Source organism: Vanessa tameamea, chromosome 4 (genome assembly GCF_037043105.1).
Source record: "Vanessa tameamea isolate UH-Manoa-2023 chromosome 4, ilVanTame1 primary haplotype, whole genome shotgun sequence".
NCBI classification, from domain to species: Eukaryota; Metazoa; Arthropoda; class Insecta; order Lepidoptera; family Nymphalidae; genus Vanessa; species Vanessa tameamea.
In genome coordinates, this window is record NC_087312.1 from 1,343,059 (window position 1) to 1,363,303 (window position 20,245).

The following is a 20,245-nucleotide window of genomic DNA, read 5'->3' on the forward strand; positions in this document are numbered from 1 at the left end:
CAAAAAAAAGGTAGGTACTTACTTTTCTCCGGCTGATATAAATTTTCTCACATCTTTTTTTCGAAATTCCGGAAACAAATAAATGAGTTTGCCTTTGGCATCAAGTATATATAGTGGTGATCAAGTTCATGTCTGAACAAGCATTAAGCATTGTCGGGCGGATAGCGCTTTGCAAGTCTGTACACGAAATTGTACGTAATATCGAATACTCAAGTTTGGACAAATAACAGTCGCTTGCCTTTTTAAAATATTATCTTCTTAGTTAGGTACTTAAAATAATGTAGGTAGGCCCTTATAAAAACTATGCTTACATTTTTGCTCTTTACTATCAAAAGCAGATAAATTTTCGTGGACCCCCATTAACATCTTATGGACTCCCATTTTTTATTCACGCCTACGTAGACCCCCAACAAGTCTCCCGTGGACCCCTGGGGGTCCACCTGGACCACTTTGGGAATCACTGGTATAGATGATAAAAAGCGTGATATCATTAATCGTCGTTATCTATTCAGGAAATATACATTTAATATACTTACAGTATATTCGATTTCAGAAAGGAGTAAATACTGAATTTTATGTTGGTTCTTCACAGTGGAATCTATATACCGAACCGGTAGTTCTGTATTAGATTGAATTTTAATTCGAATGATTACATTTTTTTTGTGGCATAGACGGACTGACCAATCGGTAACCGGATGCTAAGTGATCACCACTGCCCATAGACATTGGCACCGTTAGTAATTAAAAAAAATCCTTAAATCGCCAATACGCCACCATGTTTGAGAACCGAAATATGCCTCTTGTGGCTGTAGTGACACTGACTCACTGATCCTTCGAATAGATTTTGTCGTATAATATTGAAAGGATATTTATACTAAAAATTTAAATAAGCAAAAAAAATATACATTCGTTTTATACTAATACTAATATTAGCGGATACTAGGCGCCAAATACATATCAATGTAAGCTGGTTTCGCGACATCTGAATCTATTAGTCTTATAATTACGTGACGTTCAATTCGATAAACATCCTTTTATCGGTGTAGTGTGTTATAGTATGGATGCGGAATATTGTAATCAATCACTCGCAGTGGCGTAGCATAGGTCAGTAGCACCCGGTGCGGCTTCCAAATTTGCCGCCATCTTATTTTTGCAATAAAAAATTTGGGGCATGGTAACAAGAGTATTTTTATTGAATAACACTAACCTGAAAAGTGAAATTAACTTTTTTTGACATAGAGTAGAAGGTAGAATATCACTAAGAAAAATTACAGAGAAAACGTAATACAATAACGGAGAAATCGCCTACTTCACGAACGCTCTTTTGAGCACGAGTATCATTACAACCTCAACTCCTCAACTGAAAGATTAAAATTTAACTTTTCTAGTCTTCCTTTCAGCAAAGTTTTTGATCACACTTTCAATATCGATTGCATCAGTCAGGTCTTGTTCAATCGACAATATAGCTAGATTAGTTAATCTCAGCGTACTCATCGTAGATCGCAAGTAATTCTTTATCAATTTCAGTTTCGAAAAGTTCCTTTAACAACTAGCATTAGGTACTTATAGCAGTTGTCAAAAATATTCTGAGCATTATGAAAATGTTAGGCACGGAGATTTCGAGCTTAGATTCGACAGTGAACTCCAATAATTCAAGTGGACCTGCATTAGCTTTGCCTAATTTATCAAGATCTCCAGTAGCAATGGCAAAACTTCGAAGTCGCCCTCGCTCAAGTTCAAACTCCTCCTTGTCAATGTCGGTAGCATGGTCAAGGTTACATTTTCCAGTAACATCCAGTAGTTTTGCTGGTGTAAGTGAAATTGGGGCAACAATCCGCAAGCTTGTTTTTATATCTTGCTTTTTCTCAAAGTCATCGACGCCTTGTGAAACGACGGTCTGTCATTACCATATTACGGTGAAGTACAAAGAATACGTAAGGAGACATATTTGATATTTATTTAAAATAACATTGAAACGAAATAAGTTTCCTAAATAATAGTTATTGAGAAAGCTTGCGCTTGCATCACCCATGCATAGAACCTGCATAGATACCTGGGTATTTGGTATTTGGTAACAACAAAAAAAAACTGAAAGAAATTAACTTTTTTTCTCTAACTGCCACCTCCGCATCGCCGCCCCCGGCAAAGTGCCACCCGATGCGGACCGCACCCTCCACCCCCCCCATGCTACGCCACTGATCATTCGGCATCATGTTAAACGTTTATCGATAAACAAATAAGAAAAAAAGAGATAATGATTAACAATCTTAATTCTTGTTAAAAAACATTGCTGTTTCCTAACAAAAAAAAAATATTATATTAGCTACCCGAGTTAGTAATTTATATTCTGTGATCTTTCAAAATGTAATAACAGCAAAACAGCCTTTAAATAACTGCCTAAAACCGCATTTAATGAGTCATTTCTTAAATCAAAGAAAAAGTAATTGTCTCGAGTTCAGTTTTGAGGCGTTTCGCTAATGAATTTACGTCAGTGGTTTTTTGACCAAGGTCGAAAATAAGAATAAGAACGTCGACTCAGTAAATTTTAAAACATTGCAAATAAATTAGCTAGATACACAACGTGATCTTAAGATATACCTATACATTTATTATTCGTATACTATAATATCATTGCTATTTATGAAGCGTGCTTTAAAATATATTAAATTCAACATATTATTTCGTTTACGGTATACCATTTTTTTTTATAATTATTCAAATGTAACAAGTTGTTATACATTTAGAATATTTAATAATGACTTTGATTCAATATTTGTTTACTGTAGTTATAAAAAGAGTTACAATTTAAAACTGCTTTTACGCGTTAATTTTAAAAATTAAGTTTTAGTATGGTTGCCATATTAAGCAAGATTTCACAAGTATAATCAAATTTTGATCATAAAAAGCACCGGTTCGGAAAGTTGATTTTTTTCCAGACGTAATACAATAAACTCGTAATTATTCGTTTATTTTTTGTCTAAACTTTTAAACGTATGAAAGAGTAAAATCTTTAATAACGAGTAGTATAAAAAATACTGGTATCTAAAACAAAACAAGTGGTTTTTCATTTAATACAATAAAATTTAAGCCATTGTTTTGATTTAATAAAATGCCATAATTCGAATTCCAAATTTAAACTTAACCTAATAAGTTTGAATCATTTTTAATTATAATGAAGGGTTTGGCAAAAATACGAGTTTTAATTGAACATAATGAATTAAAATGTTAAATGAAGAAAAAAAGCATTTTAAATGTAAACAATATGAAATAACGAAGTTTTAAATTTTAAACTTAGAACAATAATTTGAAACCTTTTTATTTAAATTTAATTGATTGTTTGGGCAAATAACGTGTTTTAGAGGATTTTTTTTCATAATCATAAAGCCAGCCCGCAGCCCGATTAAGTAGGGTTTAATCTGTAAAACCAAATATGCACCTTATATGTTTAATAATTATTTATTAAGTGTAATTACTTATTATGACATGGATGTAGGTTGTGTACTCGTAAATGTTTGAGAATATTATAAGTAACTTTAAAATTACATTACTGCAATTGATATCAAATTCAGCAATTAATCGTAAGAATCATAAGGAAACTTAGAGGTTCAACATACAACTTTGGTCCATGTCTTGTATGTATATTGGTCGTATTTATCTGTAATTTGTTATGACGCATAAATTGCTGATAAAAAACATCGTTTAATTTATGAATGTGGGTTCAGTCGATTAAATCGTTTGCAATTTGCACTTATGTCATCCTTTCCATCTTGCTTATTTCTGTATATAATTTTTTTCTTTAATCCCGTCAAATCATCACCCATCTTGTTGGCTATTCCGCACATTCAATTATTTTTTCGAATTATCTCGTAATACATAAGTGTGATGTTTTTTTTTTACGAATTCCATATTAGGTATATTTTAATACGATAAAAACTCACTTTAGGGTTTAGTAGTTATATATTATTTTTATATTATCGTATATTGATTTTTTTTAAATCAAAATATCAACATTCAGTTGGCGTAGAATCTGTTTTTCGCGATATCTTATACAAACAAACAAGAAAAATCCGCCGAATTGATAGCCGCAATAATTTTTTAAATGAGTTTTATGTCAATAAAATTAATAACTAAAACATTTTATTTTCAATTAATACAAACAGGGATATTGAAGTGAGAAGTGCATTGTCCGGATCCGATGATGTCTGACACCGGTCAACGACACTCGTCATTCATGGCGCCCAAATTGATTATCTTATCTGTGGCTTCTCGTGTTTAATTAGATAAGGTTAACAGCACTAGAAGCCTATCAATTGGTTTTGCTTTCAATCGAGGAAAACATCGTGTCGATGACACAAAAAAAACAATAGTCACTCAATAGGTACTCTACGACGTAACGCCAATGTTTTTCTCCTATTTCAAATAGAATGTAAATGACAACTTCAAGCATTTTTTCAACGATTCCATATATTACTAGCTGTGAATCGCGACTTCGTTCGCGTGTTTAGGATTGATCGTCAGGTGTTAGATATAAAAAGTAGCCTTACTTGGCGATAGATAAACAGATAGACAGTTATTTTCGCATTAATAACATGTCTACATTTACAAAAACTAAAAATATATCGATCTATTACTTTAAACATACATTTTAACAGGAAAACGAATACTACACGATCAGAATTGTGAACAAATTATACTACAAATATTTATACACGATTAAATTTTCACGTATATTTTAACAACGTGTTAATAAACAAAATCATTAAGATAATTGAGACAGGTAAATATCTGGTGCTAACCAGGCCCTGTCATATGATTCTCTCGTGTCCATTGCATCTGAGTAAACAGAACCGAGCAGACTGACCCACGATAGCGTGCTTCCTGATAACAGCGCCGTTATCGCCACTACGTGATACACGACCGTTCGATGTTGTACCAGAACCACATCCACCGCAACGCAAACACCTTACATCATAAATTTACATCGTTATAAATGTTTAGCGAACAAATTATGTTCGTTTCGTATTAATAAAATGTTATTTATATTGAAAAGAAGCCGTATCTTACATAAATAAAAGCGATGTAGACGAATTTAATCGTACATAAAGTGGGTTATCCGCTATCATTATATGCGTTTATTTATGGATTTAAACAAATAAATACTCCTAATATTCATGAGACGGAAGTACTCGTAACAAAATAGTGGATGGTTTAATATTTATTTGTTATTTTGGTGATTACTGATAATTAGTTCAGTCGAATGAAGATTTTTTTTAAAATAATGTAACTGTTTTGCATTACAAAAAATAAAAACAGATACTATATATTGAAGAAAACACAGCAACGACACAAGGAGGTTGTTGATGATGAAGACAACAATGACGATTGACAGTTAAATTGGCGGCAAAGTACGTACGGCGCCCTCTGATGCCAGAAATAGAGAGGTATTCTAGATTATCTATGTTATTAACAGAATATAAATCACAAAATCACAAGGACTGCTTCTTCATATCATCTCATTGTTGTTTTTCGAAGGCATATGAAATCGGTTAGACGTTAAATATACAAGAAAGTATAAGGTAAGATAAATAAGCAAGATATATTCAATATTTTTTAAGAAATATTTTAATTTTTGTAAAATACTATTTGATTTTAGTGACTACCAATCACTAAAATAGTCATATAGCCACTTTAATCGCCATTACATCGAAAACTTTAAAATTTTATCAAGAGATCGATTTTAAATCCCATATTTCGTAGCCTGTGATGGTTGTACGTTTTTTGATTGCACGAATTTACTGAAAAAATCAGGACATAACTTTTTTATCGTACTTATGTTAACGAGTTTAATATTTTGGCAGATACATAATTATTTTAATTTAAAAATGCAGGCGCATTGTTTTATATGACACTAGCATATAATTAACAAAGATACAAGTCATCAAATATAAACAAAAGAGGAAATATTAAATTGTATATTTTAATCTTGCTGGCTTAATATTGGCCTATGAAATTTAATACTGGCCAATTGATGTTTCAACAATTTGAATTTCAAAGTTTTTTTTTTAATGTACAGTTAAGCAATCTTCTATTTCATCTATGGATATGTCAATATGTAGGCATAAACCTGTTTGCCAATAAGAGCCGGAACTTGGAGTGCGACTAAGGACGCTTCTTTGATCTAAAAGCAATAATATTGACTGATATAAACTGGCCGTACAAATAAATAAGTCTTTGGATATTTTCAGATATAAGTCAGTCTATCTCTTATTTTATAATTAATCTGTTTGTTGGTTTTAGTTATGTGGAACGGGGCAAAGTTCGTATTTATTATTATCAAACTAACGCACCTACTTTGTGAACCTATGACTCGAAAAAAATTTATGTTCAATAGTTTAATTTGATTTTAACTTTTGAAAAATATTAAATTGTTGTTGTGGTTAACATCATTTTTGGCGATTAATACTTTTTAAAATTTTAATACATCAAAGAGTTCCCAAAGTTATGTCTTCAAAAAAATACATTTTTTTATTAATAAAATATATTTGTTACGCACGTTATGGATACAAGCGTTCTACATCGGCAATGTATCTACTTTACATTCGTTTGGATTGTAGGATCCATTAAATGTGACCACCTAGAGGGCATTACTAGATACCGACACTTGTTTGCCGACTAAGGTTCCAATCCGTTTCTTCAAGGTGATTGATTTCCCAAAGGACACTATCGTTTTATTTTCAGATGCCCCTTTACAGTACAATTTCAAGATGTGTTGAATACGATGCAATCTAAAGTTGTTTATTTAATTTTAGATACTACCGATTCCATACTTATATTTATTGAATGTCATAGGTTGGCTGTAAGATATTGTTTGAAGTAATACGGTTGCCGTTGTACTCTAACTCGAATGAGTTTATATATATTTAACTTTTCTCTTTTGGGCGCAATGTTTTTCTTTCTTTCAATTCTTTATACTCACGGTAATGGAAACCAGCGCGTACAAAAATAATAAAACTAAAGACTACCGTTGTATTAAATATCTTATATCAAATCAAAACAAAGTACTCTTTATTGCACACCAATAAACACATACATAAGTCACATTCAAATAATCTTAAAATCTTAATGTTATTCATTTGAAAATTACCGATTGGCTACCTTAATATTTTGCATTTTGTTCCAGTTTAAAATAAGGATAGGTCAGTTTAATTACAGGAGGCAAGGAATAATTTTAGACTCCAACCGCTTACTACTGTTAGTAATGGTTGATGTCTACATAGTATAAAACAAAGTCGCTTCTCGCCGTATATATATACGTTTAGATCTTTTTAACTACGCAACGAATTGTATCGTGGTATTCATCGATGTGTAGAGTGATCGAAAAGGAAGGTTTATGTGCATGATACATGCATACTATGCGAATATTTTTTTCCTTTTACGTTTGTTCTTCAATCTATAAGTTATATATTTTTCGGGACGGATAGCTAGTATATTATAAATGTTTCAGCACTCATATGTTTTTATATGAGTGCTTTAGATTTTAGCAAATTTTAAGCAAATGTCTTTTAATTTGTCAATAGTTTGCGTCAACATCGAATATCTTCTGTACTCAAGGCTCTTTTTTTCCGATCAGTAGCAAAATGAAGGTTTTCCATTTTATCTTCCAAATTTAAGACACCTAGATGGTTCACAGTTGATTGGAAATCCAATTTTACATATATCCAAGCATTAAGATACATAATATATTTTTCAATATCTTGCATCTCATGAAAAAAAAGTAATATGATATTATATATATACAATCGTGGATTAAACTAATATTATATGGTCTGTGAAAGGGCATAAAATCAGTTTGACTAGGTTAAATCTCAGGACGACAATGTGTTCTTTGTGAATTCTTGTGCAAAAGCTTAGGTAAGCAGAATAGCAAATGGGTCCCCTGCTAATTGATTTGCTGCTGAGGATTGTAACCATCCCTGATACTCAATGTGCCACCGACCTGGGGAACTAGGATGTGATGTCTCTCGTGCCTGTAACTACAGCGAGCCGGCATGTAACTACAGCGAGCCGGCCTATAACTATACTAGCTCACTCGCCATAGCCGGAACGCAACAATACCAGTTACGACTGTTTGACGGTAGATTACGTCAAGAATGAGTAGTATAGACGGGCTTGTACAAAGCCGTACCATGAAACAAATATTACCACAGACGACGATGTTACAGAGTAAGCTAGGGGTACCATTAAATGCTACCATTTAATATTTCACGCTCCGTCTCAAGGTCTTGCAGTTATGAAAGGAAGACAAAAGTAAAGAAGTGACCTTTTGTATTTATGACTTATTCCAGTTATCTTTTCGTTATTTTATGGTACAATTTTATGAAAAATAAAAATGACCGAGTACATTTTGTTCGATTTATTTTACATTTAAATAACCAATCTGATCAACGTATGCAATTAGTTTTTCAAGGTTTTCGGTTTTCTGTGTAACTTTTAAAACGCTTCTTGGATTTTTCTTAGCTTCAGTTATTTTAGTGTTGCCATATGTTGTTTCAATGTCGATTCGCGCAGTTTATTCATCTGAAGTTTTTTAAAAATTAATTACTATTATAGTGTGATATGTTTTTTAGCAAACGTGATATGAATTTTCGGCATCTAATCAGACGTATGAGTTGACAAATCTTATTTAAATTAGATATAAATGTGAACAATTCAAAACTTGCATTGCGAATACTGGGTATAATATTTTTTGTCGGCAAGTGTATTTACCAGTATATTTCAATATTACTCGACCTAAATTAATGATATAAGTAATACGTAAGATTATAGGTACTAGTCTAATCAATATGATCTTAAAATTAACAATGACTAAAACTTTGGGTAACCGTGATAAATCACCTCGGTATAGTAAATCATACAGTTCGATTAAATTTGTTCACTTTTTTTAATCGAATCGAAGGCTAAGGGCAATGCTTCGCGTCAATAATTAATAATTATTTTTCAATAATTCATTATCGATTTATTGCTTATCATTTTAAAGTCATTCCAATTAAATGTATTAAAAGTACTCTTTAGCGTTTATATGATAATATATTGACATTTGTGAATACACTTATATCTTATTGTATGTACAATTGTAGAGAAATAAAATACGGAACTCGATACTGTCGGTTTGCTACTCAGACTCGAACAACTGTCACGCATACTTATTTTTTAAAATAATGCCCCCGTTACAAACACTATAAAAATAGTGATGACTTTTATATACACTACTATTATTAAAAAAATCTTTTTGAAATTATGAAAGAATTTTACGATATACCAAGAGCTATAGGTACCTACTCGTTATATTAATACAAATACTTGCATAATACGTCTTCAAAGCGGTGAATAATAACATACTTAGAAGTGATATAACAAGCAACGATTTAAACTTCTCAACTCTATGCTATTTACATTAAATGCAACGTTTTAAAACAACTTAACATTACAATGAATATTCAACGAGCAATAAATGTGATATGTAATCTAATTTTCATTAATTGTAAGAAAATATCATATACTTACAATTTTAAATAAGTATTTAATTAAGAAAATTAAGTTACGAGTTTATAGATGTTGTTAAGTGATAACGAACGAAGAAGTATAATAAACATTCAAGATATTTAATCATTTTATCTAACACTATAATAATAATTAAAATGTGTCTAGGGGAGAATGTTATATTGTAAAAAACAGCTGAACTGATTTCAGTGCGGTTTTTGTCGTTCAGCTACTCAGTTTACAGGGTCGTGTTTAGATATATTTTTTATGACTACGTTATATAGATAATTATTATATTTATATCAGCCTTACCTCTCGCCACATTCCCTTGACTGATCGGTGCCCCGTTGACTTTGATGCGCCTCCCATCGGCAGTACATTTTAAAAGCATAGTTCGGACATTCACTCACGTGGTCCCCATTCAAGATTGGTTCTTAGCAACAGTTGTCTGATGTTTGTAAAATTATAAACACGCATTTACTACATAATCTTTGGCGCCAACCGATTGGTTCTCTCTCGTGACGTCAAAGTCAAATTGAAACCACTCAAACCAACACAAAACCTTGTTATCTTAGAGTCTTTTAGTAATTTAATTCTTTACAACAGCTTTTACGCAGTCCACTTAACTATCACTAATCACATAAACTTATTTTTGTTGTATATTTTTACTGAAATTGACGATATTAAAAGAAAATATGTGTTTCCGAGTACGATTCACGTGTTACCTCAGTGCAAGATACTGCTTAGTACGTAGTACGAACTGTATCTACTATCGTAATCAGTCCGTCAACATACTGAAGCTGCTACAAATTGCGAATGACAGTTGTTTTGACAACAAAGTCAATAGAGAATAAAACAAGAGTGAAGTGAGCTATCACTAGGATTGTTAATTCTTTAATTTATTAATAATTCGGCATGATATTTTAACACTTACTATATTTTAGTCTTCAAAACTCATATTACTCTGAATATGTGAATATTTATCCAAATCGATAAACGGATTTTAGAAATTTTAACTAATTCTTTCAAATCCGTAATGTTGGTTAACTTGTAAACAAGAAATGTTGCTACTGGTTTTGGATTTCGTGACTTCGTCTTGATATAATTATTTTTAATCCAATTTAACTATTGGCTTGAAGTTGTAAGATTTATTTAAACAAGCGCATTTGTGATAAACAATTATGAGATAGAATACTATTTATGACTAAAACTGATGTATGGCTGAATGACAATGTTTTAGGTAATAAATTGGTATGTACATGTTAAATCGTTGAAATTATTTTATTTATGTTTAATGTATGCTCACAAATTATGACATACTAGCTGCTCGTTCCCATTCCATATAATACAGTTAAATTATTATATAGCCAAAATTGTAGCTGCAGTGTATACTGCTTCATTTTAATTTTAGTTAATTTTATAATTAGATTATTTACCATTACAGGTAATTTATAAAATGATTAGTAATATCGAAATGTTAAGAAGAGATCTCGAAATCTTCGACTACTATTTTTTTTATAAGTTATTATAGGCACAAAAAAATAAAGTTTTTCGATAATAACAGCCTGTAAACATCCTAAACCTATCTTATAATTCTAATGGGAGGCCATTTTATGAGATTTCCATGTTTCTTTCCAATGATTTCAATCGCTGAGCACGAGATGAATTATTAAATGAAGATTAAGGAAAACAATATATAAATTATATGTATTCTATAGAATCTTTGACTTTCATTAAAAATTAAAATACTAGATTTTATGAATAAAATAAAATAATATCTTTGATCAAAGACATTTAATTTGAACTGTTAATACCATAACAATATTATTTTTATATGTAAATCAAAAAAATTAAACTATGTCACTAAGACTCCTTGAATCAGGATTAAGCATTTCATCATCTGTAGCATCACTATCATCATCATCTGGTAGTTGTTCATCGCAATCATCCCCTGATCCATTATTTTCTTCATTATCCTGGGTGGAAATAATTTCTCCATGAATATTCTTATTTTTAAGATTTCCCATCCAAAATGCTTCAGAACAGTTATTTGCAGTCAACATAGCTTTAACTTTATATAAAAGAGTTTCCAGCAGTTGCCTTACATATGGCACCTTATTAATCAATGCAGTATCTTTTTTCAATCTAGAATGGCAACACAATGACTGCAGGAATCTTGTGATTTGTTGTAAAGTTTTCAATAATTCAAGTATTTCCTGTGTTTTATTTTTGAATTCTAACTCCATTATAGGTATTCCATGGGAAATAAATAGCTTTATAATTGGAAGAGTTTTCTTAAAAAAGGCAACTAAATTGTTTCTGCTGTCAAGTGTTTTAGCAATTTCTAACTTACACTTCAAAATTAATCCCACATTTTTCCATAAATCTAAATGTTCACAATTAGTCAACCTTTTATTTAACTGCGTTTTGGTTGCTAGAAAAAGTGCACCACCTAAATTTCTATATATTATGGGAAAATTGGCCTTATTAACACTTTGAAATGAATTTAATGTACTGTTACGTGTTTTTGTCATCTCCTGTACATCATTGACTAATAAAAGTGTTATATTTTTCAATTCTAAAATTTGATTATTTGTAAAATAGACTCTAGCAAAATTATCAACACACTGATTAAGAAATAGTCCCTTTTCAGCAACACCGTCAGGTGTTTTCCACTGATTAGAAAGGAATTTCTTTGCCAGCTCTTTAATGATTTGCGTTATCATAGGACTTGAAGAATATTCCTGAATTGCTTTGAAGTACTCAAACAATGATACAGCTGTGGTAAGCTGAATGCAGTATTTCTCATGTCTCTGTAAATATTTAGCAACAGATAATACTAAATCTTGAACATAAGTTGAGCTTTCTCCATCTAAGCTGTGTGCAATAGTACGTAAAGAAGTCTTCAACAAACTTTTATGTTGGCTTTTAAAACCAATCCATTTAAAATATGTTGTACAAATGTTCAATATGTGCTCAAGGCCATATAGATAGCCTAGCATATCACTATCATATAAAAGGTCGTTATCATCTTGTTCATGGTCAATAAAATAATTTCCATCTAAATATGTTGTAATGAACTTCATGTGATCCACAAGTTTTGGCAGCATTTCATTGACAAGCTGGGCACACTCTTCCGCTTTTTTATGATTATAAGCTTCTGTGTCATCTTTTTTGGTAAGAAATGTGTTTCTTTTAATTTTTGAAACTAAAATGTTTTCTAAATGACAGTTTATGTATTTTAATAGAAATATAAAAACTTCTATTGTTAATTTCTTTTCAGCGTTCTTATCATCAGTCAATTCACATTTCAGAAGATTCAGTAATGTCAAGTTCAATGATCTAAATGGTATGCTTTGGACTTGCTTAGTGGTTTTGCTTTTTACAGCACTATTATTTCGTACACTTGCTTGACTTTTTAAAGTCTCTGTAAGAACTGAAACATCTTGTGTTTTTTTTTGTATTTTTGATTTAGTATTTTGCACTTTCATGTTTTTTTTCTCATAAGCATGAATCTTACTATTATTTAGATTGAAAGTAGATATTGGTGGCTTATATACTAAATTACTTTGCAACAAAATTTCATCTATTGTTTTTTCTAGCTTTTGTATATTTAATACTCTGTTTAAAATCTTTGGTTTCAAAGCTGGATCATTTTGAGAAGCAAATGCATTCAACAATTCTCGAAACCAATTAACACAATGTACTTGACAATCTAAAACATGTGTGATTGCTGTATTACTCATATTCTCAATTAAATCAATATCAAAAATTGGCATAATAACAGGACATCCCAACAATGCATCTATACTTGACAAATTTCCATCATGCTTTTTTGTATGTAGAGCTTGGACGAGTTGGAAAAGTGGAGACAAAATTAAAATGCTGATATCTTTTCTTGTATTTAGTGTCAATCCACCAATGTTAATGGCTATAACATTATCCATTTCACTATCTGAATTGAGACAATATTGCATGTTCAGTTTCAACTCCTCATATGTATCACATTCCAAGCTATCAATGATAAAATTCTGTTGTAAATCATTAGTCACAGCTTCAGTAATCCAATTGAGAAAATGTGAATTAATATAATCTACTGATTGCACTATTTTATACAATTCATCATAAAAAAATGCTATCATGTCAGGAAACTGTCTTGTACTGCGACTGATTAATTCTATAATCTGTGCTGCCTCTCGGAGATCACCCTCTGGTAGATGGTTAATGGTTCCATAACTAACATCTTCAACAGATTCTATAGAAACTTCTTCATCGGTTGAAGCCATTAGGTATTTTACAGCATGTACTCCAGCCAGAATACCTTGGATCTTCACTACTGGGTTTGAACTTCCTAATTCTTTTCTGACAATCATATGTATGTCATCCCTAATGACTGAATTTTCATAACTGTATGCAAGACCACAGACTAAATTCATAACAGCTCGTATTTCTGATAAAGTCATGTCATCCATTCTATCGAGTAGAGTCAACATTTGAACACTTTGAGGTTTTAACAATGACATATCTTTAACTGCAACATTATTTAGTATTGTTAGTATGTTCATAACACATTGTTTACTATCTAATCCTAGTTGCAATAGTTCTGCCACTACACTTTGGCAGCAATCATCAAGTTTAGAAAACATTAAAGTATAAATATGTGAAGCAAAATGCTGAACTTCAACATCACCTCTACATTTCAAAAGAGAATTTGTTAAACTTATAAGTGTTTTTAGATAATCTCTTAATATTGGTTTAAACATCGCAAAAGCATCAGCTAACAATTCTTCATTTAAAATATTTAATTTAACTTGTTTTTTAATCACACTTTCTACCTGCTTTTGCTTTTCTTCAGTTGTAGAATACAAAATCAGAATTATTATAAAATCAATTGGTTTATGGTCAGCGCTGAGTTGACAATTTGTAATAACTTTCAACCAAGCATTTGCAATAACTTTTGATGATACAACAGAAGTCCTTATGGCAGAAACTGTTAAAATCTGACTAGAAGCAATGTCTTGTGGTTTTGCGATTGACGTTGGCCAACCAAGTGCATTCCTAAGACCAAGCACAGCTTCATAATATGCACTGTCAACAGTTCGTCCAGCCATTAGAAGGAATTTAACAAAATTCGGAAAGTGATTACATTTAGGTAATGCCATTAAAATATTTAATGTTTTCTTTTGTAATTGTTGGTATTGCTCATCAGATAAACATAGATAAGATAGACAATCTAAAATAGCAGGTACAAGGTCATGATCCTCGCTCAATATCCGACTCATCTCTGTTGCTATATTCTCGTGTGCCTGATCTCCTATTATATCAGGAATAGCAGTTATAATTTCCAAGCGAACCATTTTTTCTGAAGTTACATCTAAGAGATTTATAAGATTTATAGCAATCTTATCGCTGTCAACTACATTATCTAGATTAGAAAAACATTTCAATATTGCTTGTATCCATGGTCCACATTTAGAATCAGCAGCTAAATCAATGGCTTTTTCAAAAATGTAATCTATCAATTTGTTTTGTAGAACAGGAATATTTAATAAGATTTTAATTAGACTGTCATTCAAATAGGATTCACTAGAACCTTCGCCGGCTATTCGAACAATGTTTGGATATAAATAGTGTTTTAAATAAGTTTGATCATCACATCTTTGTTTTAGGTTTTCGAAGAATTCGGACACGTTCCGCGGATAATCTTTATGTTTTTGCAAAGATTTTCTTAAATTTCGAGTAATTAAAATTGTTTCATGTGATGTCATACACTTTTCTGGCGGTGAATGTAATTGTAAGCCACTTTCATCTAAAATAGTTTCAAAGTAATCATTATTGTTTATACTTTTAACTCTCTTGCTGGAGCTTTCATCAACTTCTCGCTGAGGTGTCCTTTTTATCTTCATTTTAAGTATCGATTGCAATATCGAGGCAAAAGATAATTACGGAGTATACATATTTTTCGTGTCGTAACTAATTTTATTAATTATTGTAATACTTATCCGTTTATAAATTATAATATACTCAATTAAATACAGTTCCAAACATATATTTAATCTTTTTGTGGTGTAATTATTACAAATATGTTTATTTTGTCAAACTTATTCTATAGTTTGAATATTTTTTGGACTTTTGTATTTTTTTAAATTGAACTACACACACCACACAGAAGCAACGTATTATTTTTAAGTACTCTATGGTGTTTAAATTCTATAATTAATCGACATGTATTTTTTTTATAATAGTTTACATTTAATTATCACATCTTTATCTAAACATAAATTTACGCAAAACTTAAATTTAATAAATTATATTAAACAATTATAAACGTTAATATTTTTTAAGTATTAATGCTGATAAGTACCTGATCTAAAATAGAAGCATCTATCTAAACTTTATAGGTTAAAGTTTAACTTATAATTTTATAAAATCCGACTTCTCGCCTTAGTGATCAGCGAGATTAGTGAAAACTACGCTTCTTCCAGCTATTTAAACCGTCTTATTATTTTCATACCTTAACCAAATTGTACCTCTCAACTTTATTTCAGAAATTTGTATCTGTTTGAATCAATAACTTTTATTGACTGTTATATAAAATTTAGTAGGAGAACAATTTGCAAATCAATTTTACATATAAAATAATATTATTGTTCAAAATACGTACATAAATAATAATATATATTTTTAAATAACTTTATTTAGTGGTTTATTTATATCTGGTAACATTTATTGTCTGCCAGTTCCAGTTGCCACTTGCCATACTGGCATATTTACAAGCTATAGTCTGCGCGCCATTTTGGGAATTTTGTGGCTTATATTAGCGGTTACATTAGTCTTTGATTTCTTATTTATTTAGCGTAGCATTTTATTTACTTTATTTACAAAAACATGGGTAAAGACAAAAAGACAGAAACCAGCGACGGTTCCAGTGAAGAAGAGTACGTTGTTGAAAAGGTTTTAAATAAGAGAACCGTGAAGGGAAAGGTTGGTTATAAATCATTACTTGTTATTATAAAGTTAATATTCCTATGTAGATTATTATTTCAAGCTTCTGAGGTTAGCGAATTTTTACGATATTTAAACATGTATTTTTACCTTTTTATCAAACAAGTAGTTTTATTCAGGTTCAGCTTAAAGTAATAAATTAAGTAAAACCGTCGTACTATATGATTAGACATAACTGCCAAGTAGAATTTAAACTAAATAAACATATATCCACGGAAAAAAATATTTAATATTCAAAATATTGAAATTATTTATTAATTTTTACTATGTATGTGTACGAAATTAAAATTACATATAGCCAATAATTTCTGAACTAAATAACTAATCTTAATCTTCAAGTAAGTAATTAATAGCAATCTGTAGCACTTAGGTTACAAGTTAACTATATCTACATAAAATATAAGTAACATAATAATGCAAAGTTAGGATGTCTGGCTAAAAAATATGTATCTCATATAGGTACAGTATCTTCTAAAATGGAAAGGTTATAAAGAAGAGGAAAGTACTTGGGAACCAGAAGAAAATCTGGACTGCGAGGAATTGATTAAAACATTTGAAGACAGCAGGAAGGAAAAAGAGGTTAGGTTTGAAGTTTGTATTAAGAACTATTCCACAAAAGCTTCAATTTAAATTTTATTTCCACCAATATATTTGACTTATTTTAGACAATATTTGAATACTGATTTAGCTATTTTTTTTTATTTAAGTTTTATTTTATTGCCACTAGGTAACTCATAGAAATAATTAAGGTTATCGTCTTTGCTAAGCGTGACATTTGTGTCAATATTTGATTAAATATTTCTAACTGAATATGTATTGTGTTACATTTTTTCTATTGTAGTAAGTCAGTTTTTGGTTGTTGAGTTTGACTTATGGGTCCATTACAGGCGCATTCCATTAAACATATTTTAATTAGAAAAAGCAGAAGCCGTTCTGTGATGACTGTTACGATGTTGAAAGGATTCAACATTAGTATATTTTTGTCTTTAATGGAATGTGTTTGGAACTAGTCATTTAGTATGTATTAAAATATCATAATTTTGTAAGAGAGGTTGGTGGTAAGTCACACTTAGCTGACTTTTAATTCTACTATCTTGCAATGGTTATATATTTAACAAACCTATTTGTTAGTTTGATTGATGAGTCTCATCACATTACATGACTGTGTTCTTTACTGATAAATTGTTTTTCTTAAGTGTATGCCATGGTTATATGATATATATTCTATTTCTGCAAATATCAGATGAATAATTACGATACTTTATTGCAGTAAGTTATATTAGCATTTAGTTTTATTCGTATGATGTGATTGAAATTTTATTTTCTCCATAGAAAACATAATTTATTTCACATTGATTTTATTTATTTTCAACATTAAGCTGCGAAATTTTTGTTTAAATGAGATTGGCCAATGTGTGTGGGTCGGTACCAAATTGAAGATGTTATAGTTTTAAAACGTTAGCCATTTAGTGGTTTAATTCACTATTAAATTTTATTTGTCCTTTGTAGCTGACAGGATTATTTTCTTTTGAGGATATAAGAATGATAAAGGAAATATACATATTCTCTTCAATATTTTTAAAGAAAGGTTTTTGTCTGGTAATAATTTGGCTACAATTAACGCCCCTGATGAATATGGGGTTATATAGAAAAGTTATTTGAGGTATTGCCAATAAAAGCTGTGGTGCTTATATATTGTTTCTGTCTATAAAATTATAGAAAACTGCTCTGTAGATCAAATGTCTTGTATAGTAATTTCAAAGGATTTTTAATAGTATTATATGATTATTATTTACATTCATAGGAAAATATAATCAATTTATTTCATTTCATTAAACAGCTCTAACATCTAAAAACTTATCTAAGATAAGACCGAGCAAAATTAAAGAGACTTCAAAATTATAAACAAAAAATATTTTAGGCAAAAGCGAAAAAAACTGAAGAGCGCACCAAAAAACGGAGGCGTGAATCTAGTGACGATACAAGTACAACAGGCCGCAAGGGACGAGGGACCAGTGTGTCTTCTCTGGAGGAACACAAAGAATCAAAGAAGGAAAAGAAAGATGACAAGGCGAAATCGGGTTTCGAGAAGGGTCTTAAAGCAGAAAAAATAATAGGTATGTACCGTTATGTTGAAGAATTGTATATATACATAAATAAAATTATACAGTGACTACAATAACAATTTTCAATAAATAAATTCAGTAGTTAGTATTCCATACAATATTATAAAAATTAGAGTCATCATCCTCCTGCCCTTATCCTAATTTTACTAGGGGTCGGCGCAGCATGTCTTTTTCTTCCATACTTCTCTGTTGGACGTCATCTCACAAGTAACATTCTTTCTAACCAATTCGTCTTTCACACAATCCATCCATCGTTTCTTGGGTCGTCCCCTACCTCTATATCCATCCACATCCATTCTCAAAACCTTTCTCACAACATGGTCCTCATTCTAAAAACTAGAGTAACAAATAATAATAATTATTAATTTATTTTTATGCAGAATATGCATTGAATAACTTTCTATCATATATTATTTTATAATAAATAATAGAATAGTAGTGATGAGGAAGGACAACCTACATTAAAAGCAATCCAATACCAATTTACACAACTCATGTTGTAAAAACAGCAAATTCTTTATTCATGTGATTTCACACTATTGAATAAAGATGATGACTATTAAGTACTGTACATGTTATTTATCATCCTCCTTAATGTCCTTGTATACCTCACTGGATAATGTGTATGATACTGGAATATTTAATAATAATATTATAACGACATGTATACTCAATGTATTTCTTATATACAGTATGTGTATGCAACTAAAACATCTTTATGGCAGTTATAAATCGAGCTGTACACTACTATAGATATTGCTTATTTATTTGTACCTTATATTTACAGGAGCATCGGACGCTACAGGAGAGTTGATGTTTTTAATAAAATGGGCAGATTCGGATGAAGCTGAACTTGTACCGGCTAAAGTTGCTAATGTTAAGTGTCCACAACAGGTAAATGATTTTTGAAATGTATAAAGAAGTAAAATAAATAGATTATTGTTTGTTTTTAACTTCCTTCTACAATGCTACGCTGCAACTGAGACATGCATTGTACATAATTAATAATGTTTTGTTTTCTTTTACACTTGTAATCATTCATACAGTGATTTTTTATTGTACAAACCTAAAATATATTATTTTGTATCAATTGTTTCAGGTAATTGCATTCTACGAAGAGAGGTTGACATGGCACACCCCTGCCGAGTCGGAGTGATTGTGCTGTTTGGCGAGAGACTAAAATTGTGATAAAACAGTGTCTGTGGTGATTTTATAAGAGAGTGGAGGTCTTTCCTTCATGTTATGTGTTACGTTGTTACATGGGACACAATACTTCCTCAGCAATTTCTCAGAAGATCTATTACTTTATTCCATTAAAATATCTAGTCGGAATGTTCAAGAATAGACATGTCAGCTAAGTTTTTATATAATGTAACAAACTGTATATTAGCTGAACATATAAAAATATTTCATTTGATGAAATTCCATAACATCTGTTATATTCTATATTAATAATAAATATGAACTACTTGAAGTTTCTCTTTAATTTCTCATTTTCTTATATCAATAAAGAATTCTGTATATAATTTTCTTGTAATAATTATTATCGGTAATTAAACACTATCTGTATATTA

General features: G+C 30.5%; 3 protein-coding genes across 4 annotated transcripts in view; 1 reads left to right on the top strand and 2 right to left on the bottom strand.

The window, feature by feature from the left end:
- The window catches only part of LOC113396655 (uncharacterized), an 82,315-nt gene extending 71,972 nt beyond the window's left edge, over positions 1-10,343 (bottom strand). For both annotated transcript variants that reach the window (XM_026634687.2, XM_026634685.2), the window contains exon 1: positions 9,853-10,343. In XM_026634687.2, the coding sequence (XP_026490472.1) occupies positions 9,853-9,931 (79 nt within the window). In that variant the 5' untranslated portion in view covers positions 9,932-10,343. The remainder of the gene's footprint in view (positions 1-9,852) is intronic.
- Positions 10,344-11,365: 1,022 nt separating this feature from the next.
- Positions 11,366-15,469, bottom strand: LOC113396663 (Fanconi anemia group D2 protein). The gene has a single exon (XM_026634702.2). The coding sequence runs from the start codon at positions 15,444-15,446 to the stop codon at positions 11,391-11,393; it is 4,056 nt and encodes a 1,351-aa protein (XP_026490487.2). The 5' UTR covers positions 15,447-15,469; the 3' UTR covers positions 11,366-11,390.
- Positions 15,470-16,270: 801 nt separating this feature from the next.
- LOC113396645 (chromobox protein homolog 5-like) lies at positions 16,271-20,145 on the top strand. Its single transcript, XM_026634665.2, has 5 exons — positions 16,271-16,524; positions 17,005-17,124; positions 18,467-18,662; positions 19,459-19,565; positions 19,771-20,145. Exons 1-5 carry the CDS (start codon positions 16,429-16,431, stop codon positions 19,825-19,827), a joined length of 576 nt encoding a protein of 191 aa, XP_026490450.1. The 5' UTR covers positions 16,271-16,428; the 3' UTR covers positions 19,828-20,145.
- Positions 20,146-20,245: the final 100 nt, after the last annotated feature.

Coding starts and splice junctions, on each gene's coding strand:
- LOC113396663 (XM_026634702.2), bottom strand. CDS start 15,446: ATGAAGATAAAAAGGACACCTCAGCGAGAAGTTGATGAAAGCTCCAGC.
- LOC113396645 (XM_026634665.2), top strand. CDS start 16,429: ATGGGTAAAGACAAAAAGACAGAAACCAGCGACGGTTCCAGTGAAGAA. Junction 16,525..17,004: donor AGAGAACCGTGAAGGGAAAG/GTTGGTTATAAA, acceptor TATCTCATATAG/GTACAGTATCTTCTAAAATG. Junction 18,663..19,458: donor TAAAGCAGAAAAAATAATAG/GTATGTACCGTT, acceptor TTATATTTACAG/GAGCATCGGACGCTACAGGA.